Source organism: Choloepus didactylus, chromosome 9 (genome assembly GCF_015220235.1).
Source record: "Choloepus didactylus isolate mChoDid1 chromosome 9, mChoDid1.pri, whole genome shotgun sequence".
Classification (NCBI taxonomy): domain Eukaryota; kingdom Metazoa; phylum Chordata; class Mammalia; order Pilosa; family Megalonychidae; genus Choloepus; species Choloepus didactylus.
The window spans coordinates 124,086,921-124,113,774 of NC_051315.1; the positions used below are offsets into that span (position 1 = coordinate 124,086,921).

Below are 26,854 nucleotides of genomic sequence, written 5' to 3' on the forward strand. Positions count from 1 at the left end.
AGAGAGTGGCCTCATGTCTGTGGCCAAGCCATTCAGCTTTTGGCCATCTCACAGGATTCTCCTGGGGCTCAGTTGGGGGCCATCATCAGTACAACAACCAAGGCGGGGGGGGGGGGGCATGATTGTCCTTCCATGGAGAATATCTTTTCCCAGGAAGGGCGGAAGTTAAAACTGACCATCTCTCTGTTTTAAAACATTTTGAAGTAGTTGCCAACCTTTAAAAATCAGAAGATTTTACATGAAATTCAAATTTCTGGTTTTTCTTAGAAAAACTATGTGCTCTAGCAACAGTAGCCCTGTAATCCTGTATGGTGACATTGTGGCTGCTCTCTTTAGAGGGTACACTTAACTCTTCACTTTACCACAGTCCCCACCACCCCCATTGCCTCTCCAACACCACCCTGCTGAACTAGTATTTTCTTACACTAGACCTGCTTTGCTCTTTCCGTTACCTGCTGGCATTAATTTGTGACTCCTCTGGGGGTTTGGAGACACACAGTGTCTTTATGTGAGGGATTGGTGGATGGGCCTCTGTAAAATGTTACCCCCAAATACTCAACTTGTTTATTTTTCATGCATAGCTCCAAGGTAGTGCCTTTCAATCTCAGCCACAGGTTGTTGTGTTTTTTTTCTAATGCAATTTTATTGAGATATATTCGCACACTATATAATCCATCCAATGTATACAATCAATGGCTCACAGTGTCGTCATACAGTTGTGTATTCATCACCATAATCAATTTTACAACATTTTCATTACTCCACAATAAAGAAAGAAAGAAAAATTAAAAAGAACACCCAAACTTCTCATACCTCTTAAACCTCCCATTATTTACATTTTTTTGTCTTTATTTTATTACTCATCTGCCCATATGCTACATAAAGGGAGTGTCAGTCACCAGGTTTTCACAATCATGCGGTCACATGATAAAAGCTTTATAGTTATACCGTCATCATCAAGAATCAAGTCCACTGAATTACAGTTGAACAGATTCAGGTATTACCTTCTACCTGTTCTAATACACTAGAAACTAAAAAGGAATAACTATATAATGCATAAGAATAACCTCCAGAATGACCTATCGACTATTTGAAATCTCTTAGCCACTGAAACTTTATTTTGTTTCATTTCTTTCCCCCTTTTGGTCAAGAAGGCATTCTCAATCCCACAACGCCAGGGCCAGGCTCATCCCTGGGAGTCATGTTCCATGTTGCCAGCAAGACTTAATCCCTGGGACTCATGTCCCAGGTAGGAGGGAGGGTAGTGAGTTTATTTGCAGAGTTGTGAGCCACAGGTTTTTGAAAACTGTTTAATAATTATTTTTATATATTTTAACAACTAAAAATTAAGAATATTGATTTTTTAAAAAAAATCATACACATATACTCAAGTGTGTCATCAACCAAAGTTTAATTCATTGGCAACCATGAAACACTGATGTGTGCCATTAAGTTAGCTTATTTTGAGAAGGCCTCAGAAATAAGCTTTACTCATCGCTGTCTAATTGGAGGGTAGCCTGATAGTGCAAAACTAGCTTTGCCATTGCTTATCTTTATCAGGACTTCTCAGAACTAACCACTGAAGTAAATTGGCTATTGAAGCTGGTATGAAATTGCAAATGGCAATTCATAACTGCCATGTCAAATTTCTAGAGATATATTAGAAACCAATAACTCTTGCTGTGGGGGTAGAGGGGAGCTGGGCAGATGGGAAGCAAGAATGGAAGACTTTTTTTCCTTTGGAAGATTTTCACTAGATATCTTTTTTTTTACTGTTTTTTGAGTCATGTAAATATACATCGTTAACTATTCAAAAGTAAATAAAAATCTTCATTGTTCAACCATATAATAAACCAGTGATTAATTATGCATCCATTATCCTAATAAAAACACTTCTGAAAGGATTTCTTTTAAAGACGGGCTCAGCTATAAAAAAAAAAAAAAAAAAAAAAAAAATCGAAAATCCCCTAAGAAAATGCGCTTTCCTTCCCCAGAGGATTGGCTGCGCGAGGGGCTGCAGTCAGACCTCCGACCCAACAGGTGGCGCTGCGCGAACCTCTTACACCTCCCTGCAACACCTTTTCAGCAATGGCGGATGATGGTGAGGGCCTCTCTTCGAGGCTGGCCATTTCGTCGCCTGATCCCAGGTGTGGACGAATATTCCGCCTGCGCTGGAGCTCTGGCGTCGAAAAGAGTTGCAGAAAATAATGTAACTCTCCAAGCATCCTTCCGCGAGGTCCGGGTGGGCGGCGGCGGAGCGGAAAATGCAGGGCGGAAAAAAATGCGCGCCAGGCGCCAGGCGGGGCTGCGGACAGCCCCAAAGCAAGCGGGGTCCTGGGCGAGGAGCGAGCCGGCGGCCTTTGGAGACGACTGACTGAGCTGCGAACCCGGGGTACAGGCAGTAGCGGCGAAGCTTACGGTCCCTGGGCTGACAGATATACGGAGCGGCGGGGACAGCCAGCGAGCGAGCGGGCGGGCGAGTGCGGGGCGCAGCTATGATCACCTCAGCCGGTATGTGCAGCCCGGAGCTGGCAGCGAGAGGGAGGAGAAGCCGCCGCGCCGGCTTTTAGCTGAGTCAGGGCGGGTGACTGGGCACCTCCCGGCGAAGCGCCGGCCTGCGCGGCCCCTCGCTGCCCAAAGCACACTCCCAGTCGGCGGCTGGGAGCTTGATGGTGCCTCTTTGCGGACCAGGGGCTCCCTCGGGTCGGAGGGATCGCACGGGGCATCCCTCCAGCCACACCCCCGTGTCCAGAGCCGAGGGGCTTCCTTGGTCCTTCCCGGACCCGGAGGGGCTTCTCCTTCTTTCATTTCTCCAGCTTTCGGCCGGGTGGGGCCGTCCTACCCCCAACCTCCCAGTCAGGTGTTAGGGACGGGAATGGAGTCCCCTGTGCCATCGGCTAGTGAGGCAGCCCCCTGGGTTGGCAGCCGAAGTACTTCTAAGCTCTTCTGGACCTGGCCAGAGTTCCACTCCTTCTAGTGAAATTTGACATGGTTTGAAGTGGCTAATTTCTGGGTCTACTCTAAAACATTCAGAAAACGTTTGCTAGTATGCGGAGAGTCACCTGTTTGAGGCTAGATGCTTAGTAAATGCTCTACATTCAAGAAAGAACTGAGGTACCGGTTTCATGATCATGATCTTCTCCTTCTCCCCAATTTTTTTCAGGTTAAACTTTGTGTAAGTAGAAATCATGTAATGACATTTGAAATGGGATGCCATAGAAAACAAGTTTTGAGTGGAGATTTCTAAACCCCAGCTCAACAGACTGATTTACATGTAGTGGCCACAGCCCTGGTGCTTTTTTTTTTTTTTTTTCCCCTTGCCTGTTTACACATCCTTTCCTCCTCCTGTTTTGCTCTGCACTTGTCCCACAAGTATTTTGTTGTAAATAAACTGATGATCAGAAGACAGTAACCTGTATAATAAAGAGCTCAAAACCATGTTTTTATGAGGATTGGTTAAAGAAACTCTGGAGGTGTTGGGAAAAGGTATAGTTATTTTCAAAGAATTGAAGGGCTGTCACCTGTACCTGGTGACCTAGACTTTTGCCCTGGAGGAACAAATTATTGGGATATCAATTTTAGTTCTGCATAAGGAAGAGCTCTCCAAAGATAAAATAAGCACTAAGTTTCTTGCCACCTGTAAAAGGAGGCCTGTAAATGTTTCACATTCATCCATTATCACTCCTTCTAGCTTAACCAAAACCACCTTATCTCTTGGCTAGGTTACTATAACAACCTTAAGACTTTGTTTTTCCACTGTTATCTCCATACAGTCTCTTCTTCCTGTAGCCAGTAATTTGTTTTAAAACTTTAATCACATCGTATCATTATTTTGCTTAAAATTCTCCATTGACTTTCCACTGTGTTTAGAATAAAATTCAGACTCGATCAAAGACTTACATGTTCAGATTCCTACCTCATCTTGTACTACTCTCTTCTTTGCTCACTACAGCTAACCTCACTGGCCTTCTTTCTGTTCCTTGAAAATGTCCATTTCTTTCCTGCCTCAGAACCCTTGCATATTCTGTTCTGCCTGTCTTGCCTCCTCTCCCCTCAAGATTTCCTTTAGTTTCTCAGTCTTTAGTCTCAGCTCAAATGTTAGTTGCTGTTGACCACTCTATTATTAACATGCTGCCTCTCTCCCCACTAATTGCCCTATCCATCACAGTCCTGTAATTACCTTGTTTCCTGATTACTTTCTCCTCCTGGTAGAATTTCCATCAGGAAACGCCATTTTCACAATTCTTACTACACTGCCTGACACGTGGCAGAAGTTAAAAAAAAAAAAAGTATATCTTGAATGAAGGTATTAATCAAATTAGTAAATCAGTCACTACAGATTTTTACTGAGAGGCCAAAAAAAGATTTAATGGGACTATGATAGAATTCAAACCTCCTGAGGGTAATGGGACTAATGATTTTCCAGGTCCTCCCCTGAGATTCTATGATAATGTAGTGTGTACTTATTACCATTTGCTAAAATTTACTATATTGTTAGTGTCTTCTCCAAACCTTTTATCATTTTGTTTCCTGACTTCTGGTTCACATTGGCCTAGAATCTGTCCTAGGTGCTAAAGAGTCCAGTGACATGGTTCCATGTGGGTTACTATGGTTATTCATTCGTTTATTCACTGTATGTTGAGTACTTGCTAGGCATGGTAGAACACTTAATGGTGAATAAGAAGACAGCGTGTTTTGTTAATTCTTTCAAGACATTTGGCTGTGAAAGAGATTAGAGAGAATAGAGATAGGTGGTTGCTAGAGGGAGATGTGAGATTGACTTTTTTTTAAACATAATAATAGGCACATAAAGGTAAATAGTGCTACAAAGCTTTGACACAATAGTTTCCCATCCTCTTTCCCCTTCATGATCCCTAGAGGCAACCACTTCAACTTTTTAAGCTGTTTCTTCTGGAATATACCTCCATATTTATCAATAATATTCGAATTCTGCTATGAATTGATGCTGCAATTTTAAACAATATCTTCTGAGTTCCTATTATGGTATCAGAGGATTTTATCTACCTTAAACCTTTTCCATTCCCTCCCCCATCCAAAAGAGACTTGTGCTGTGTTTTTTAAGATGGGAAACATTAGTGTATGAAGTGTAGCATATTTGATTTAGTTCTGCTCCATGCCCTAAGGCTGCATTTCTAAGCCTGCACAATCGTACAACAAATTAATCACAAGTGAAACTGAATCAGGAGAGTATATAAAACTCCATCACTTCTTTTGGGAAAAACAGTTCAGACACACTATTGATTGATAGTAGGGAATCAATAGCATGTTATTTTGGTGAAGTATTCATCTATTCATGATCTACTCCACCTTTAAAGCATTCTGGTCTATCGTCTATCCTGTATTACTAGTTCACAATTTTTTTTTTTTACTGATTGTATTCTTTAATTTGCCTTTTCTCCATGCTGTCAGTGCAGCAGCTCTGATCTGTACTTGTCATACCAACATAGAGCACCAAGAAATACTTTTCATCTGCTTTTAGAGTCATAGCATGCTTTAGCTATAGTTTCACTTGATAAATTTTGTATCTTTTTCTGTATGGCTCTCTAGAGACTGCAGAAAGTTATTTGGCAAACCCTCCACTTAGCAGTTCAAAATGGTTACATCTCCTAACTAAAGTTGCCTTGATACTTTTTAATCAAATATCCCAGTTTCTACTCTGTTTCAGAAAGATTTCAAGACCTATAGGGGAAATATATATCTGAGAGACAATTTGATTTCCTTTATTGTTTAAGTACAGTAATTTCCCATTTTTTCTCCCAATAATTGCTTTGACCCATGACTATATTTCAAGGTAAGTTCTTTCGGAAAGGTCAGTTATTTCCTTTACTCTCCTGTGTAAATGCTGAGACCTCTAGGGTAGGGTAAGGCCGAATGGGGAATACTCTGCTTGGGTAATTGAATTCAGAACAAGTAAGGTTGTTCATCATTTAGCATAGCCTTCTAGGTTACTTGTGATATAAAGGAGTGCCTTAGTATACCTAGTTGAAATATTGAATCGTCTTGCCCTGTTGTGTTGATAGCTAAATGCTCCTTTTTTTGTTTGTTTGTTTGGTAAATAATTTTCTAATTGTTGGTTTATTTTGTGTTGATTGTATTCTAAAGTTGTGTGGGGATTTTTCCCATTTTGGTCTATTTGAGTCAGTAAAGTAGGCCAGTGGTTCCCAAACTATAGCGAGCATTAGGATTATCATAAGGAAGGCTTTTAAAAACATGCATTGCTGGTCTCCACCCCTAGAATTTCTGATTTTGTAGGTCTGGGATGAGGCCAAGAATTTGCATTTCTAACAAGTTCCCAGATCATACTGTTGCTGCAGTGCTAGTCCAGAGACCACACTTTGAAAACCATTGAATTAGGCAAGACATGTGATATATGTGGTGTCATATGTGTGATAGAATAATTGGTTTTTAAACTTTGAAATAAAAGCCTTCATAGCTTCAAAGAAAATAATTATTCCTCTGGTGAAATCTCCCGTCAAAAAAAAATATTTAGTTTTCTCCAACTGTCGTGTATTTTTAACCGTTAATTTCCATCTCAGTGAGCATGTATTTCCTAATCATGATATGTCTTTTGTTTTATAGCTGGAATTATTTCTCTTCTGGATGAAGAAGAACCACAGCTTAAGGTACGAATTGAAGAAAAAGTAACTAGATTTAGTATGGATACTGCAGAGGTCTTTTAATTTGGTGAGGTCTGTATATCCTCCGTTATTTAAGGTAGCCATCCTACCCAGCCTATTCCCAGTCATTTGCATACTAGCCCCAGAGGATTGAATTTCATCAACACCAGGTGGTTCTCCCCAGACTTGAACAAAGTTCAGGCAGTGATATCCTTGGTATGGCACTTAAATAACCCTCAGTTTATCAATGGAAAGCACAAAAATTGTTTCTTACGTATCACCTATTTAAAGTTATTTTCGTTTAGTGAACATTTGGAATGTGCTTTAACTGGCTGTAGACACCCGAATTCATTTTACATCCAAGCTAGCAATGTGGAGTTAATCTTGTATACTCAAAGAGGAAAAGTGTTCATTGTGATAGCAAATGATATTATATGGCTGGTCTGATGGTTTATGATTGAGAGGGGAAGGGAAACGTTTAAATGCAAAAGAAAATGTAAGAGAGTTCGTACATTTTTATATTTGTTACAGATTAAAAGTTATACTGATTATTACTGAGGACATAGTCATTTGTTGGAAATGTTTTGTTTTGTTTTTAAGGAAATGTAATGGTAAATCTATCTCAAAACTGAATTTTGGCTTTATTTTCCATAGGAATTTGCACTACACAAATTGAATGCAGTTGTCAATGACTTCTGGGCAGAAATTTCTGAGTCTGTAGACAAAATGTAAGGAATTACTTTATTTCTTTAAGTCAGAATAAGGAAGATGAACTTTACCTGTGGATGTGGGTCTTGTGGCTTATTAATTCATTTAGAAATTTGCTGTCACTAAATTGTGACTTGAATTTTAGAATTGGGATTTTCAAGGAAAACTGCAGTTCGAATTAGGCCTATACTTCTTAATTTCTTTCAGAGAAAGTTTCTCTTTTTTAGAGAAGTTGTGTGTTTATGGAATAGTCATGCATCAAATACATGATTCCCTTATGCCATTCTGTTATTAACACCTGGCATTGGTGTGGTACATTTATTATAATTGATGAAAGAACATTTTTATAATTGTGCTATGGTTTAATTTAGGGTTCTCTGTGTTATGCATTGCCATGGATTTTTTTGTTTTAATTTTATTCTAGTTGCGTATAGGCAACCTAAAATTTCCCTTTTTAACCACATTCAAATATATAATTCAGTGCTATGAATTATGTTCACAGTGTTGTGTTACCATCACCACCATCCATTACCAAAACGTTTCCGCCGTCCCAAATAGAAACTCTCTACATTTTAAACCTTAACTCCCTATTCCCTACCCCTCACACCCTCCCCTGGTAACCTATACTCTAAATTCTGACTCTCTGAGTTTTTTTTTCAGAGAAGTTTTGTATGAAGATGAAGGTTTCCGGAGTCGGCAGTTTGCAGCCTTAGTGGCATCAAAAGTGTTTTATCACCTGGGGGCTTTTGAGGAGTCTCTGAATTATGCTCTTGGAGCAGGTGACCTCTTCAATGTCAATGATAACTCTGAATATGTGGAGACTATTATCGGTAAGTATTTTCCATTTGGTAAAGCTTTATCTTATCTGCTTCTTTCTTGCTCTGGTGCATATAGAGTTTAGTTTTTCTTAATTTTTGATATTGTCGAATTTCATTTTAATTGGAAGTCTATAATCTTTCTACAGTAATTTTATACAGGTTGAGTTTTAGATGTGCCTTCCTGTGCACGTATTATTTTTTGTGAAAGCAAATAGGGGAGCATTAATAACAGTAATAATTAATGAAGAACTCACCGCACGAAACATTTAAGAGTGAACCTAGGAAATTATTCAAAAACAGCCAACTTAACAAACATACAAAGATAGTTATCTCAGCAGTTAGGATTATCTCATATGTACTTGTTGAATACAATCAAGACTAAGGGGTATTTCATGTTTTAGAGTTCAGAAAATGATATTTACAAATAATTGCTATTTCAGCCCTACTATAAGAGTTGAAATTTGCTATAGTCTAATGAGCATGCTGTTATAAGATTAAATCAGATTATTATGAATAACAAAAGGGAAATAATAGTTTATATATATTTGTTTTTAGTATAAGAGACCATTAGTGAGTATGTGTATTGTGCTATGTATTGTACTAGTTCACCACATACTGTGGTTTATTTCACAGCTACTCTGTCCCAGAAATGAGAAAACTCAGGCTCTGAGACCATAAAGACACATGGCTATTAAGTAGGAAGGTCAGAATTCAAAATCCAAATTTACTCACTCCCAAATCCATATACTAGTAACCGTTTTTTTTCCTCATTTTTTCCTTTTTTTTTTTAATATTGCTTCCATGTTTCAGAAATAATTTGAAGTGGGGAAGTAGGGGCAGCACATTGGCAAGGCTCTGGGTCCTCTGTCTCCCATATCAATCAGAGCAGCTCTTCAATGTAAAATTTCATTCAAAGGTTTTGTATCTTTAAAAAAAAGTGAAAACTCATGATCTGGTTGAAAGAAGGGACTGCATACCATCAGACATGCCTTTATGAATATCATTTCTAGCAAACACATTTTGATCAGTCTGCAGAGAGCTCAAGTGTATTCTCTGTCAAGAATGTGCAGGGTAGATATATTGCATTACCGATTAAGAGGAGAGCTGTATTATTCATCTTAATCCTTAAAAGGAGAAATTTGGCATTCTTTTTGAGAAATTGGGAAATGCTGCATGAGAGGGTGTAAGCTTCCAGATGTCCTGGAAGTTCTGACTAGGATTCTTTGTTCACATTATAAAGTTTTTGCTATGATGATATGAGAATGTTACAAGTAACTTGACTGCCGTAGAGGGCCCATTGAACTGGGATTTTCATCTGTGCATCTATGGAAAGAGCAGATGGTTATAAAGCATAGACCATATTGTTTGAAACCAGAGCACTTTCTCCACATTGTTGGAATGGCAAAGGGGGTGGGGGTGGTATAAATCTTTTATTTGATGGGTTTGGAATGAATGTTGATAATTTTTTCAAGCAGTGATCTGCAAAACCTTATAATGCCACCATTTTACATGTCGTTATACTTTCAAACAAGACTGTTGGTTCATAAAGTGTTGAAATGGTAGACATCTTCCTTGTTTCTGAACACTATATATTAACTTGTTGGAGACTGTTGATCAGTAGACCAACACCATCTGCTTTTTATGTGGAAGTGGGGCTCACCCTGCTAGTTTTGTGTACACTGTTAAAACTGACTTTTTAAAATGTTAATGAAATTTGTGAGGGGATATACAAAAGAAAATTTGGAAAAGTCTTCCTAGGACCTTATTGAATGTCATAAACAGCACTCCCAGAAAATTTAAGACTAATAAATAATCCTCTCCAAGTTATAAATAGATAGACATTAGCTATGAATAAATATATTGGTATGGCATAAACCTGGTGAATGAGAGCATCTCAGTTGATATCTGGAAGGTACTATTTCTCCCCCTCAGTAATATAAGGTAAGGAGAACTCCCCACATGTTATTGTTCCGAGGTTCCTGCTTGACAGGGAAGGGTAACGTTTCCTCACTTAACCACAGTTGGTTCAGAAAGCTTGTATCAGGAGCATGTTTAAAGTCTGCTGTGGACTGTCACTTTGTAACTAAGTTGTAAACAAACTTGAGTTTCACAATAGATGTGTTGTTTGAACCCTTCAGTATGCCACGCTGTTCTCATCTACCTGAGTCATTGTGAAATGTGAATCAAATCACATACATGGCACCTCTGCATGAATTTCCAGATACCCTATGCAGGGAAACAATGAGTTGAGACCTCACGTTGAGACAAAGAGTGTTTAACTGATTTGGTACAATTGATGGGAAAGTTTTTGGAAATTTTGTTTTAGAATTGCCTTTAGGACCTCTGGCACATTTTGGGTCATTTCACCATTGTGCTACAAAGATGATTTAGGCATAGTTCCTGTTCTCAAGAAGCTAATAGTCATTGATGTGAAGATGTGTAATAATATAACACCATGTGATAATTGCTGTAATAGATCTTTTTTAATATCTTCAGTGATGGCAAATGTTTGTTTTTTTGAAAGTGAATAGTCAAAGTTATTTGTAGCCCACTCTGTTGAATAAGAAGCTTAATCAAGCAGAGTAATAAAATTTTGGTCGAAGTAAAGTAAGACAAATGTTTTGAATAATGTCAGCATTATTGGAATTACTGTATGGCCCTCCAGTATAATTATAATGAAGAGAAGACTTAACTTGATTGTATAAGTTATAACATTTTAAAATTTGCATTTTCACTTTAGTCTTCCCATAGTGTATATGATTATACATGTAGACATTGCCCTTTCTGGTAGTTTAGCTGAATTTACAAGGTAAATAGTTATTTTATTTTCTCCATAGCAAAATGCATTGATCACTACACCAAACAGTGTGTGGAAAATGCAGATTTGCCTGAAGGAGAAAAAAAACCTATTGACCAGAGATTGGAAGGCATTGTGAATAAAATGTTCCAACGGTGTCTAGATGATCACAAGTATAAGCAGGCTATTGGCATTGCTCTGGAGACACGGAGACTGGACATCTTTGAGAAGACGATATTGGAATCGGTAGGTAGATTATATAATTTTAGAGATTGTTATTGATGGAGATTGAACAAAGCAAATTATAAAACTGAAAATCGTATGGAATAGTAGGAAAAAAAACAGTTGAGAAATACTAAGATACTCTTTTGCCAAATCTTTTATATTTATATATGAACCCTAGTTGTTTTGTGTTCACAGAATATCTGTTTATATTTTGCTACATATCTTTGATACCTTTGAGGTCTTGCGTGTAGCAGTTGTATAAATTACCCTGCCCTTCTTAAGATGACTATATTAATAAACTACTATTTTAATGTATTTATTATGGCTAAAGCCAATTCAGTGGTGTGGATTACATTCACAATGTGCTGCCATCACCGCCATCCATTACCAAAACTTCTCCATTGCTCCAAACAGAAACTGTACCAATTAAGCATTGACTTCCCCATTGCCTTCCCTCACCCCAGCCCTGGTAACATGTATTCTAGTTTCTGACTATGAATTTGCATATTCCAATTATTTCATATCAGTGGTATGATACAATATTTGTCCTTTTGTGTTTTGCTTATTTCACTCAACATGCTGCCTTCAAAGTTCATTCATGTTTAGCATGTATCAGAACTACATTCCTTTTTATGGCTGAATAGTGTTCCATTGCATGTATATACCACATTTTGTTTATCCATTCATCTGTTGATGAACCCTTGGGTTGCTTCCATCTTTTGGCAGTTGTGAATAATGCTGCTGTGAATGTTGGTGTGCAGATATCGGTTTAAGCCCGTTTTCAGTTCTTTTGGGTATATACCTAGAAGTGGGATTGCCAGGTCATATGGTAATTCTACGCTTAACTTGCTGAGGAACCACCAAACTGTCTTCCACAGCGGCTGCACCATTTTACATTCCCACCAACAATGAACAAGTGCTCCTATTTCTCCACATCCTCTCCAACAGTTGTGATTTCCTGTTTTTTTTTAATAGTAGCCATTCTAATGAGTGTAAAATGGAAACTATGTAATTCTTTCCCAGTTTTCATCTAAAGTAGTTAACACTTAGTTTTTGTTGTTTAAGGGGTTTAAATTATTGGCTGCCTAGATGACTAAAGAACATGGACTAAAATAATTCAGTTACTAAAACATAAAACTTCAGTATCAGATAATGATAATGATCTTTATTTCTTTCAGAATGATGTCCCTGGAATGCTAGCTTATAGCCTCAAGCTTTGCATGTCTTTAATGCAGAATAAACAGTTTCGGAATAAAGTTCTAAGAGTTCTAGTTAAAATCTATATGAACTTGGAAAAACCCGATTTCATCAATGTTTGTCAGGTAATTACACTGCACTATAGTACAGCTCATTACTGTAATTGTTTCAGACAAGTCTCTCATTTGGTCTTCACAACAGCCCTGTGAAGACAGAAAATGGAATCAGTCTATTCCATTTAACTGATAAGCTGAAGCTCAGAAAACTGAAAAGCTATTTTATAGTAATTCTTTCTACTTATTATTGCTTTTTTTTTTTTTTTTTTTTTTTGAAAATAGTCCAGGTTATTTACGGATATTTTGGAAATTACAAAAGAAAAGAAAGTAGAAGAAAAAATTAAAAAGAATATCTGTGTTATGTCTTATTTTAAAAAGAATTTGAAGTGTAAAAATCAGGTGTAGTTTTGTTACCCAGACACATTTGGGTATATTTTCTTTATCAGCTTTCATGTATGAATTTGCTTGCACAAGAAAATAATTTCAGACAGTACAGAAAATAAATGAAACATAAGTCCTTTTCTCTTCAACTGGGCCTTTTCCCAAAGGTAATGCATAATTGTTTATCCCCACTTACCAGCAATGAAGCTCTCCGTCTTTCTTTTTAGTGGCTATATTATATTTTATTGAATCAAGATTTGCATAGGTTTGCTTTTTAACAATTATCATACTATATAAAGTTTTGTGTTTGTAGTATAGCATTATAGCACATTTTATTGCAGTTATTTTTTCACTGTATGTTCTCATGTGCTTTCATTCTTAATACTTTTTAAGGATTTAGATTAATATATACTTTTAAAAAATGCCTACTTTTTAAAGCAAGTTGAAAAAAAATACCCATTTTTATATAATCTAAAGTCAGCTTAACTTTTTAGTATATTTCCTTTCAGTTTTCTCTTTATAGGTTTTTTGGAGTTTTGTTTGTTTCTAAATAATCAACAGTAGTAATTTCATGGCCTGATTTTTAAAAATATATGTATTTTTTTAATGTATCGAGTAAATGAAATGCAAACGTGATATGGAACTGAAAGTCTTGTTTGAAAAGTAATATTCCCCTGCCATCTTCTTTCCATTTTAGTTTCATTCTTCACAGGCAGTTTTATCTCTTTTAGCTGTTTTATTCCTTGTCCTTTTAAAATTAAAAAAAAATTATTTTGCATTTTCAAATTTGTTTTTTGAACAGTTGTTATATTCACATGATTTGTAATTCAAAATGTACAAAAGGGTGTACAGTGAAGTCATCTTCCCACCCCCTTTTCTCAGTTACTAAGTTTCCCTTCCTGCAGGCAAGCGGTATCAGTTATATATGTCCTTCAATTTAACATTTCTCCATGTTCTAACTCTTCACAAATATTTTGATTGTGCACTAGTCATTTAGCGGATGTACTTCAACTTACTTAAGCATTCCTCTATTATTAGTCATTTATTTTGTTTACTGTTCTTAAATTTATAATATCCTTGATTAATGTGTTTATTTTTAAATTGCATTACTTGCTTCTAAGAGAACAAGCAAATGTAAATTGTGTTCCAAAAAAGAAAATCCTAACTTTATTGGATAGTTTTGTTAAAACATGGCAGTTCATTAGAGTAGTAAGATAAATGCTTCAAAACTGGTAATGTTGATGCCTCTTATCCTGACCTGGCACAATCCAATGTGTGTTAAATGAATGAATAACTCCTACAATATAAAAACTTTTATAATTTCTTTAAGGAAACAACTTGAAGAATTCGTTGCCCTAGTTATCCTCAGGATATGGTAAAAGCAGAAAATACAGGTTAAGGAGCACTTAGATATAAATTACAGATAAGATTTCATGGAGCCGGGATTCGTTCAACAACCAATATTGAACTCTGTTAATTTTAGGCATAATATTAGGAGCCATCAGTATACTTTATATGAATTTTCTTATGGAAGGCTGTCCCATTTTCAGGAAAACTGTAGTGCTATGTTCAGAAGTGGTAGGCTAGATAGAGTGCCCCAGTTTGCCTATGCTTATATTTTAAGGTTTTGTATATTAACCATTTTCTCACTCTCTAAATATCTTGTAGATAAAATTTTCATTTATTATGTAATTGTTCTTTGTTTCCATTTCAGTGCTTAATTTTCTTAGATGATCCTCAGGCCGTGAGTGATATCTTAGAAAAACTGGTAAAGGAAGATAACCTCCTGATGGCTTATCAAATTTGTTTTGACTTATATGAAAGTGCTAGCCAGCAGTTTTTGTCATCTGTAATTCAGAATCTTCATACTGTTGGCACTCCTATTGCCTCTGTGCCTGGATCCACCAATACGGGTACTGTTCCAGGAGCAGAGAAAGACAGGTATACTTTGTTTTTTTCTGTGTCAGAACTAATTGAAGAATCTTAATTTCATTTTGGTAGTAAGCAGAATATTCATAGAGAATATATTCTAAGAATAAATGTATGTCACAATTTGCTTTTATAGATAGGTAAAATCTTTTTTCGTTGTCGCTCTGTTTTGTACTATGCTAAGCATAGTAAGGGAAACCAAAGAAATGAACCCTTCTGGGAAGGAAATGCAAGTGGTTGGTAGAGAGCCTACCAGATAGCACGTGTGCTGTCTAATCAAGTAAATGAAAAATCTCAGGTGGAGTAGATGTGTTAGATTTTGTATATGTTGGTTAGATATATTATCTCAGTTAGATATTCGGAAAGAAAGAAATGTTCTAAGCTTTTTTTTCCTATATTTGTGCTAGATTGTTAATAGCAGCTCTCAAAGAATATTGGGTTTAACCAGTAGTCCTGGGTTTTATATATGTGTGAGTTTATACATGTGTGTGTGTATATATATTACTATAAATGTTAGTATACATGTTATGTACACTAGTATATATGTTTGTATGTGTGTATGTGTGGTTATACACACACATATATACATATGCATATATGTATAGTGGGTGTTACGGTTTGCTAACGTTGCCAGAATGCAAAACACCAGAAATGGACTGGCTTTTATAAAAGGGGGTTTATTTGGTTATACAGTTACAGTCTTAAGACCATAAAGTGTCCAAGGTAGGGCATCAACAGTCAGGTACCTTCACTGGAGGATGGCCCGTGGTTCCCGGAAAACCTTGTAGCTGGGAAGGCACGTGGCTGATGTCTGCTCCGGAGTTCTGGTTTCAAAATGGTTTTTTTCCCAGGACTTCCTCTCTAGGCTGCAGCAGCGAGCTCCTTCTGTCTGAGATCTTATATAGGCCTCTAATAAACTAATCAAGGCTGAATGGGCAGGGCCATGCATCTATGGAAATTATCTAATCAGAGTTATCACCTACAGTTGGGTGGGTCACGTCTCCATGGGAAACAACCTAATCTTAAAGGTTCCAACTTAATCAACAGTAATACATCTGCCCCCACAAGATTGCATCAAAGAACATGGCTTTTTCTAGGGGGCATAATTTACACAAACCAGTACAGTGGGTGTGCATGCATGTGTCTGGCTCTGAGCTGTGAGAATTCCAGCTATGGAATTCCTTGGTCTCAAAGAGCTAAGAAACATAGTATTTTGTGGTTTTGTTAGTGCTTGGTTTGAGTGATAGATGCTGTGAGATAAAAGAATTGGTATATAACAAGAGTCATCAGACTTTTTCTGTAAAGGGCCAGTAGTAAATATTTTAGGCTTTGAAGGCAAAAGAGTCTTTGTAGCAGCTACTCAACTATTCTGTTATAGCATGAAAGCAGTTATACAAGACATGTGAACAAATGAGCCTTGCCATGTTCCAATAAAAATTTATTTTCAAAACAGGCAGCAGGCAAAAACTGGTCATAGTTTGCCAACCAATAGGGAAAACTTCGCTAATATGCCTGTCTTCCCACCTCTACATTTTAATCTGACTTTCCTATTTTTTAAAACTTTTATTTTACAATATAAGACAAATACAGAAAACCAAATAAAGATACAGCAGGGTTTAACAACTTGGGCACCATTGGCATTTTGGGCCAATAATTCAATGCTGTTCTATGCATTGTAGGATGTTTAGCATCATGCCTGGCCTCTTCCCACTAGATGCCAGTAGCACACCCCACATATATCCCTGCCTCAGTGGGGAAATAAAAAATGACCCTAGATTAATCCCTCCTGGGGGATAAAACCACCCCAATTGAGAACCGCTATCTAGAATTACATGTAAGTTTGTATTGGAAGGGCAGAGTGCATGCTTGATTCTTGTATTTATCAGGTTTCAGAAATAAAAGAGTTGATTTCCTGGTATTGTCCAAAAGTGGCCAATTAGTTTTATTTATTTTATAGGATGTTTCCTGTAAACTGATGGATTTAAACATATTTGATGTATTTTGATTCATTGCCATTATTATCCTTATTGAAGTTCAAATTATTCCATTTTTGGCTAGTGAGAGCTTTTTCAGGTTGACTCAGACTGTTTGACACAATTCTAGTAGACTTTGATAGCTTCCTTACTACCTAGTAGGACGAGATGTTCCAGACTCCTGCCCCAGACCTAGAATCAGCCATTTCTCCAAGAAACTCTGGTTTCTTTTAGTAGGAAATAATATTTCAGCATTGCAGTCTAGGTGCTGAGGATGTTCAGAGCTTCTGGATGGTTGGTGTTTCTAGGCCTTTTCATTGGATAGAATTAGGACATCTGTATTAAAAACAAAGAGCAACAACCAAAAAAACAAACAAACAAAATGCACAAAACAACTCATTTATGCAAGAGATATGTCCAATTTAATTTCAGGACTACAGAGTGTTTCCTTAATTCCTTCTTTCTTATATCTGCATATTCGTTCTCCCATATTGAGAATCCTAGTTTCAAGGATACCAGGGGTAGTATATAATTATTCTGCCACACATAAGTAAGTACTCATTGCTTTGCCCCACATTATACACAGACATTCTTAGAATACCATCAACAGTATACCACTTAATGCAATTAATGGAGACATTTGTTAAAAATTATTTCTCAATATCCTCTTCCCATTCTCTTCCCTTCTTTTTCTCCACAATTGCATTTACAAAGTAAGAGTATATAGCCATAATATACTCTCTCCCTTGTAACCCTCTTTTAGGCTTAGTTCTACATGTAAATATATATAAAATGCTTACCACCAGTCTTATTATTAACCATTGTCCAATCATTTGGTTGTCTAAGGTTATTCTTATTATAGATTCTTCAGTAAGTGCTCACAGAGACTGTATTTCCAAGTTCCTGCATATCCATGACAGTTTACTGCCTTTATACTAGAAACTCAGTTTGCTTGATTGGCAGTCTAATTTTCTTTCCATTGTCAGACACTTGGTGTTTTTGCCTGGATGCTCAGAGGATTTTTTTCTTTCAAAAGTCCTCTTATTTTAGTAAAACAGGTTTTGGTATTTACCATTCAGGGTTGATTTTTCTAGATAATATGATATGCACTTTCAAATATAGTTTAAATCTTTTTTTTTTCCAGTAAAGTTTTCTTGAATTTTAGTTTTTTAGTATTTGTTTTGTTCCCTTGCTTTATTTTTCTTCTTTTTTTTTTTTTTTGGGGGGGGGGTCTGTTATACATATGTTGGATCTTTACCCATCCTCTGTGTTTCTCACTTTCTTTTGAATCCTTTTCTGCTCATCGATTATTTTTCCTTCAGTTGTGTTAGAATTTAAATACAGTAGGATCTTAAGTACACAGTTCACACAGTTCAGTAACTTTAAGAAATACCCATGTCACCAACATCTCTGTTACCATCCCAGAAATTTCCTTTGTGCTCCTTCATAGTCAACCTCAGCTGCTCCTGAGGCAGCCTCTGGTTTGATTTTAGTTTGCCAGTTTTTGAACTTCCTAAAAATAGAATCATTAGAATCATGCAGCATGTATTCTTTTTCTTCTGGCTGCTTTTTTTTTTTTTTTTTTTTTTTTTTTTTGTACGCAGCTAGAATGTCTGAGATATACACCTATGTTTTTGGTTGAATCAGTAACTGATTCCTTTTCATTGCTGAGTACTATTTCAGTGTATGACTATATCACAGTTTGTTTATCCATTCTAAATGGGTTGTTTTTATTTCTGTTGGGTAAAATGCCTAGAAGTGGAATAGCAGAATCACAAAGTAGGTATATGCTTTATTTGTTAAGAAACTGCCACACTGCTTTACAGTGTGGTTATACCATTTTACCCTTCCACTGGCAATGTACAGGCATGCTATTTGTTCTACATCTTTTCCGACAATTGATGGTGTCAGTTTTTTTAACATGTTCTAGTGGTATCAAGTGATGTTTCATTGTGATTTAAAAACAAGTCATTTGTCAGATATGCATCATTTGTCAGACATACGTTTCACAAATATTTTCTCCCAGTCTTTGCTTGCCTTTTCATTTTCTTAATGGTGTCTTTTGATAAGCAGATGTTATTTTTGATGAAATGCAGTTTTCTATTTCGGGGTCCCGGAAATTGTCTGCCAACTCAAAAGTTGCAAAAATATGCTTTCTTGTAGAAACTCTAGTTTTAAGTTTTTGTTTAGGTCTATGGTAGATCTTAGCTTAACATTTTGTATATGATATGAGGTGAGGTAGGAGTAAAGGTTCATTTTTCTTCCCACATGGATCTCTCATTCTTCCAGCACCACTTATTTAAAAGGCTGTGCTTTCCCTGTAGAGTTGCCTTAGAGCCTTTGCCAAAAATAGTTTTATCATGTATATATGTGTGAAAGAAGGGGAGCACAACTCCGTCCTCAGTGACCATGCACTGAGGTTTTTATAGCATACAAGTTTTTTTAGGTTTTTGTAGCATACAAGGTAGTTTCCTACGTGACTGTTCCCAGGTCTTCCAGGGAGGGTACATTTTTTCTAAAGCCATGAGGTGTATTTACGTATCTTTAGTCTTAAGGGACAATTTCTTTGGGGGCTAGATGGGAAACAGTGGGGGCAGGAGACAGGAGCACAGAAGGAGCCCAGCAGGAGCTCAGAGACTATTCCCTCATCTAAACTGCAGTCCGCTTTCAGACATGCAAGGCTTTTGGCCTTTTCCCATTCTGGAGCCCGCCTTCAGGCTTCCAGATTTTGGGAAATGTGCCCTATGTATAATCTATCAAGCCAGGGGACCTTCCGCGTCTCCACATCTCCCCCCTTTTTATTATGATTACAATTTGGTGTGGTGACATAAAGCTTATTCATAGGGATATTATGGGGGTTCCGGGAACGGGTGCCATGTCTTCTGAGGCTGGTCCATCTGCACTGGAGTCAGCTTTTGGGAGGTATCTTCTTTGTACAGTTGTTACAGCATCATTGGTCCTCTGGGTAGCAAGACGGTGGGCTTCAGGGTTCCACTGGGCTGTTTTGTGACAGATAACCTTTTAAAAATAACTGAAATTATAATTATTAGTATTATATTGTTATTTGATGTTATGCACATTAGGAACCAGAAGAAGTTTAGAAGTTTTTAATTTTTATAACATTGTTTAAAGATTTTTTCTACAATTTATAACATACTGCATGAATTTAATCATTTTTTAGTAGTTTATTTATTTTTCTAAGGTGAAAGAATAAATTCTTTGTTAACTGTTGGGAATAAGATATTTTTTAGGGTTTGATCTTGAGAAAGTAAAATGTTAAAAGTTATTAGGTTTGAAACAGTATATATATATTTTTTATTTAGTTAAAGCTAAGGAAAAGACTTAGCCTTTTTTAAAGTGAGAAGACAATATTTTTAAACAACCAAGGATATGATAAACTTAGCATACATTGAGTGCAAGAAGTTATTTTGATAAAAGAGACTTTTTGCATCTTATACTGATTATTTAGAAAAACACTTCTATAACCTTTTATCAAGAGATAACACCTTAATAATTTAAGGAAACCTTTTCTTAATAAAAACAGCAGGAGACCGTAACATGAGGAGCTTTCAGTACAGTGAGGAATGTTTTATATTTTGTGAATTATTAGGCACATACTCACAACACTGAATATTAATCACTGCTTTGGGTGGTGGTTAAAATATTTAATGCTATTTTGTTTTATAAAACCACTTTTTTTTCTTTAAGTTGTGAGGTTTTATTGTTAAGCAGTGTTATTACTAGTTTTTACCATTTTTTAACTTTGACCACAGAAATAATTGTTTTCACAAACTTTCTACAGCTTTCTGTACCTGTCTTTCAACGTTGACTACAGAAATAAATTTTCCACTTTCTACAAACCTTCTACAACTTTCTGTATCCATCTCAGCTTTATCCCACATTCTTATCTTTCTAGGCTTTATTTTACATTCCTAAACAATCAGTCATTTAGGACAAAGCTACTTGCCTTTTTCCCTTAATTAGAAAAACATTCTTTATACCTTCTATACAACATGCTATTACCACCAAAATCAAACTTGCTAGAATGATGCTAAATATTCAAAACAAAACATTCTTTATAGAGAGAGGGAGTTGAAGTTCTCATTATCAGATTCCTCAGTAGAGATATTATTTTATGACACTGGTTTGACAATTTGCACTTTTGCTGATTTTTAACTTGTATTAGTTACTTTTGATGTTCTTTTAGCAATTTTAGGTTTTTGTAAGGACCCTTTTGACTAGGTCTTTTTGACTTCTTAATTTAAAAACTGATAGACTAGCACATTTACATTATTATTTCTTTTATTTTAATTGCTTTGGAAGCCTTGATATTAAAGCAGAGGTGGAAGTTCTGCATATATTTTTTAAACTGTAACTCTTCTTTTAACTTACAGATTTCTTTGTCTTTTTTGAGACAGTTTGCTATAGCTAGCCATACCACACGTAAAGGACAGCTGGCTGCAGCTATAGCTCATTAACAATTTTAATGACACTTTTTAAATTTAGGCCAATTATTAAGAATAGTTTTTAAGGAAGATGTAACTGGCACATTTTGAGAGTTTCTCATGGCTGAACAACAGCAAAAGAAATTATAAAGACAGAACATAGGAGTAGGAGTTGTTTAAATGTTATTGGTTTTTCACACAAATGCAAACTGTGCAAAATGCACAAAATTTAAAAAAACTATAAATCTGGGGTTACGGTTAGTGGGGCACTCAAACCCACTGAGTTTGCCTGCATGAACCTTGGATTAACTTAATTAGCTTCACTACATAATAGACTAATTGAAACAGAAGAAAGCAAAGTGAACTCGATGAACAAAAGATTACACACTTACCCAGCATAGGGAAAGTTTGAATTGTAAAGCTACCTTAACTCAGATGCATTTGGCGTTTGTCTGTGGCAGGCACTTTCATTTGGACTTCCTAGTCCCAGTACTCTAGGAAAAATTTCTGGGCAACTGGTTAAGCATAATGAGGCAAACAAAATTTCTGGCTAATGCTGCCTTGTGAAGACAGCATTGCAAAAGTGGTGCAGCACTTTTAGGGAGGGAAGGCAGCGGCGGCAGCAGTGGCGGCAGCACTGGCGGCGGCCGTGAAGGCAGCGGTAAAGGAGAAAGGGGAAGGAGTGAGGCTATGGTCGTTTCCCCGCTGCCTTTATCGGCTGGTGGTATGGGGATCGAGGGCTTGGGGGGTGGGAGGCATTTATCGGAGAGAGCGGCGGTTTCTTTTTCAGGGACCTCGGTTTTAGGACTCTCAGTCTCGGCAGTATGAAGAGGGGCAGGGCAGTGCAAATAAGAGCCCATGTAGTAAATGTTTTAGAGGAAACTCTCTGTCCTCGCTCAAAGTGGCACTTTAAATTTTGTCCAGTGCACTCCCACACATCTAAGTCTAATGTGCCTTTCTCAGGAAACAAAGGGTTATGTTGAACAGCATTATACAATAAAGAGTACAAATTATTTTCTGAAACAGAAACTTCACTAGCCTGCAGCAGCCGTTGTAAAACTAACACAGACCGGTGCTGGGGAACACTAAGAGACTGACCCATATCGTTGAGTGGCTGAAAACTTCCGACCCACCGCCAGACAACTTGCTTGTACTTACTGCGCAGCTTCCAAACATCATGGTCAGGATTGGTGGTCCTCACATGGGGCACCAGTTGTGAAAGAAGGGGAGCACAACTCCGTCCTCAGTGTCCATGCAAAAGAAAGTTTTTTTCTACTTATTTCTACAGGTTTTTATCGCATACAAGGTAGTTTCCTACGTGACTGTTTCCAGGTCTTCCAGGGAGGGTACATTGTTTTTAAAGCCATGAGGTGTATTTACATGTCTTTAGTCTTAAGGGACAATTTCTTTGGGGCTAGATGGGAAACAGTGGGGGCGGAAGACAGGAGCATGGAAGGAGCCCAGCAGGAGCTCAGAAACTATTCCCTGGTCTAAATTGCAGTCCGCTTTCAGACGTGCAAGGCTTTTGGCCTTTTTCCATTCTGGAGCCTGCCTTCAGGCTTCCAGATTTTGGGAAATAGGCCCTATGTATAATCTATCGAGCCAGGGGACCTTCCGTGTCTCCACATATATGTTGATCGATTTCTCTGTTCTTTTCTATTGATGTGTTTGTCTTTGTTTACACCAGTACCCACTGTCTTTATTACTATAGCTTTATGGTAAGTCTTGAAATCAAGTAATTTAAGATTACTGTTTTGTTTTGTTTTTATTAAGATTATTTTGGTTATTCTAAGTCTTTGCATTTCTAAAAATCTTCAGGGTTTTTGATTGGGATTGGGTTGATTCTCTTCAGTTTTGGACATATTGAAATCCTACCAATATTAAGTCTTCTGATCCATGAAGGTGGTATATTTCTCCATTTATTTAGATTTTCTTTAATTTTTCTCAGCAGTGCTTTGTAGATTTCAGTGCAGAGGTTTTGCGTATCTTTCCTAAATTTATCCCTAAGCACTTAATGTTTTTTGATGTTATTATAAATGTTATTTTTAAATTTAGTTTCCAGTTGTTTGTTGCTAATGTATAGAAAGACAGTTGGTTTTTGTGTATTGGCTTTGAGTCCTGCAACCTTGCTAAATCTTAGGTCTAGTGTACTTTTTTTGTAGATTCCTTAGGATTTTCTGCGTAGGAATTGCGTCTGTGAATAGCAACAGTTTGACTTCTTCCTTTCTAATGTTTATGCTTATTTTACTGCATTGGCTAGGGATTTCAGTACTTTGAGTAGAAGTGATGAGAATAGACATCCTTATTGTTAGATCCCGGAAAGAAAGGAACTAACATGTAGAAGGAGTTTCTAACCCAGAGGCCCCACAGGTTATCTCACAGAAAACAGGCACCCCATAAACTAAAGAATGAAGGCTGTTTAAGGCGGTCCCTGCCACAGTGGTGCCCCAACCCCAAAAGGCAGGTAAAAGCAAGATCAGATATTTCTGTAGGACAGACAACTGGAAAGGCCTGCTCTCCCTAGATAGATAACGTAGCTGCTTTTCTGAGAAGAATAATGGGCTAGAATCCTAACAACCTATCAGCTTAGAAGTTGACAGACAGCCACCCAATCGAGGCACAGGATGCACTCAGCAGGCACCTTTCTCCCCCAACACCCTTCCCTCCCCACGTAGGTTTTTCGTTTAAAAAATGCTGCTCTCAGATAGAGGGTTGGAGCCATTTTTTCCTTTCTTTCTTTTCTGATGGCTCCCACCTGCTTTCTTCTGCTTTCTTCCTCTAATAAATCTTAGATTCTCTACTTAAACCATGACTCACTGCGTTTGTGTGGATTCTTGAATGGCTCTAAACTTAACACTTATCTTGTTCTCAATCTTAGAGGGGAAGCATGTAGTTTAGTTTTCTTTTTTTTTTTTCCTTTTTTACCTTCTGTTTTTCTTATGGCATTATGTGCTGTATTTTTTTGCTCTTGTGTAGCTTCTAAGTTAATCATCAGTTGTGAAATTATTTTCCCTCTTAGAATTTACGGAAAAATTAGAAATCAATCATTTCATTTCTAAGTTTTTCTAATTCTAATGTGTAATATTTAATATTTTATATCATTTTAAACATATTTTTAAAATAGTAATATTGTATGGGATTTTACTTTTTCTGTAGCTTGCTTACTGAAATTAACTTTCCTGAATTTTTAGAAGGGAGGCTGATTGTAGGATAGATTTTCTAATTTCATTGCTGTCTTAATTTGCCTAAACTGCTATCCCAAATACTGTATGGATTGGCTTAACAACAGAAATTTATTGCCTCCCAATTTCAGAAGCTAGAAGTCCAAAATTAAGGCATCAGTTAGGCTAAGCTTTCACCCAGGAGTTTTGGGCATGCTGGTGCTGGTTTGCTGGCAGTCTTTGAGGTTCCTTGGCTTGTATCTCATATGGTGATGTCTCTCCTTCCTCTGGCAACTTCTGTCTTCTTCCTGTGGTCTTCCTTTCTAACTTGCGATTTCTTCTCTTTATAACACGCTGAGTAATCTGATTTAAGGCCCACCTTGCTTCAGCTGGCCACACTTTAACTAAAAATAACATCTTCAGAAGGTCCTGTTTATGATGCATTCACACCCAGAAACAGATTAAGATTAAGAATGTATTTGTTGGGGTATCTAATTCAGCCTACTGCAACTGCTCTCCAGAACTTCCATTTCTGTTGTGTTTGTCAAGTACAGTGGCTAACATTCTGAGATCTGGCTCGTGTCTTTTCTCACTTTTTTTGTCTCCTACTTTTTCCTTTGTCTCCATTTTCTCTGCCTACTTGATCTGCCTTCAATGGTCAGCATTTTCTCCTGGGGATAGTGCATTGGCCTAGAGGGATATTTTGGCTGGTTGCTTTTAAGCCCCAACTGCTTCAACCCCTTCTGGTTTTGTAACCAGTGGTGGGTTGTCTCCAGCTGGTGTTGGTTTGATTGTGTTTTGGAATTTCGGGAGGTACTTTGCCACTTGGTTTTGTTATCTTTGTTGTCCGTGGATTTTGCTATCCTATTTGCTTTGTGTGTTTTTATGAGTGTATTTGGGTGAAATTCAATAATTGGGCTTGCCTGCATCTTCCTAGAATCCTTTTTTTCTATTCCTTAACAGTAATACTTATGGAGTTAATTAAATATTTTTCTTTACTTTGGACATGGTTCAGATCTATGGTGTTAACAAATTGCTCACACATTCTTTTCAGAAAAGAATTGTCAGACTAGTGACTATTGGTTCTCTTCACTTTAGTGACTCAATGGAAACAGAAGAAAAGACAGGCAATGCACTTGTGGGGAAGACACCAGAAGCGGTGAGTGTGCTTTGAGATTTCCATTTAACAAATATTCCCATAGTACATTCTAAGTTCTTTTAAAATGTTACATACCTACTTTTATGAAGGTTTTATTAAGATCAGTACTGAAGTCATTTTATAGAAATAGATTTTCTGTTAAAAGAAAAAATTTAAAACTTGATCCAAGAAAGCACTTAACTTTGAAGAAATCAAATTGTCAGGTCCTTAACCAAAGAATGTGCTCTGTCCAGAATAACTCCAAATTACCTGTCACAGAGTGAGAAAAAAGCATGGCCTCTGACAAATAAATGGCAGTTTACTATATAGGGAGGCAGGCTAGTTGTTTGTTTCTATAACCAACTGATTTTTTATTTTTAATGCAATTTTATTGAGATATATTCACACACCATATAATCCATCCTAAGTATAGAATCAGTGGCTCATAGTATCATCATATAGTTGTACATTCATCACCACAATTTTAGAACATTTTCATTATTCCAAAATAAAGAAAAAAGTAAAAATAAAGAACACCAAAGACATCCCGTACCCCTTATCCCCCCTATTATTTATATATTTTTTGTCTTTATTACTCACAACAGATTTTTTAAAATTCATTTTTATTGAGATACACTCACATACCATGCAGCCATACAAAACAAAGCGTACATTCAGTTGTTCACAGTACCACTACACAGCTGTGCATTCATCACCAAAATTAACCCTTGACACTTTCATTATCACACACACAAAAATAATAAGAATAATAATTAAAGTGAAAAAGAACAATTAAAGTAAAAAAGAACACTGGGTGCCTCCCCCCCCCCCCCATTTTTCTACTCATCCATCCATAAACTAGACAAAGGGGAATGTGGTCCATATGGCTTTCCCAATCTCATTGTCACCCCTCATAAGGTACATTTTTATACAGTCATCTTCAAGATTCGTGGGTTCTGAGTTGTAGTTTTATAGTTTCAGGTATTTACTGCTAGCTATTCCAATTCATTAGAACCTAAAAAGGGTTGTCTGTATTGTGCATAAGAATGCCCACCAGAGTGACCTCTTCGCTCCTTTTGGAACCTCTCTCACTGAAGCTTATTTCATTTTCTTTCACATCCCCCTTTTGGTCAAGAAGATGTTCTCCATCCCACAATGCCGGGTCTAGATCACAACAGATTTTTAATTGGTTTTATTTAACACAATTTTATTGAGATTTATTCATATATTATACAGTGCATCCAAAGTATGCAGTCAGTGGTTCACAGTGTCATCACATAGTTGTGTGTTGATCACCACAATTTTAGAACATTTTCATTATTGCAAAAAAAAAATAAGATCCAGAAAATATCCCTTACCCCTATGTATACCCCCACCCCCACCCACAG

General features: G+C 36.9%; 1 protein-coding gene across 1 annotated transcript in view; it reads left to right on the forward strand.

Annotated features, from left to right (window-relative positions):
* Positions 1-2,495: 2,495 nt before the first annotated feature.
* PSMD1 (proteasome 26S subunit, non-ATPase 1) overlaps positions 2,496-26,854 on the forward strand; it is a 112,589-nt gene continuing 88,230 nt past the window's right edge. The window contains exons 1-8 of the mRNA XM_037849100.1: positions 2,496-2,511; positions 6,601-6,644; positions 7,293-7,366; positions 8,007-8,176; positions 11,002-11,207; positions 12,365-12,508; positions 14,535-14,761; positions 25,427-25,487. Coding sequence (XP_037705028.1) covers positions 2,496-2,511; positions 6,601-6,644; positions 7,293-7,366; positions 8,007-8,176; positions 11,002-11,207; positions 12,365-12,508; positions 14,535-14,761; positions 25,427-25,487 — 942 coding nt within the window. The remainder of the gene's footprint in view (positions 2,512-6,600; positions 6,645-7,292; positions 7,367-8,006; positions 8,177-11,001; positions 11,208-12,364; positions 12,509-14,534; positions 14,762-25,426; positions 25,488-26,854) is intronic.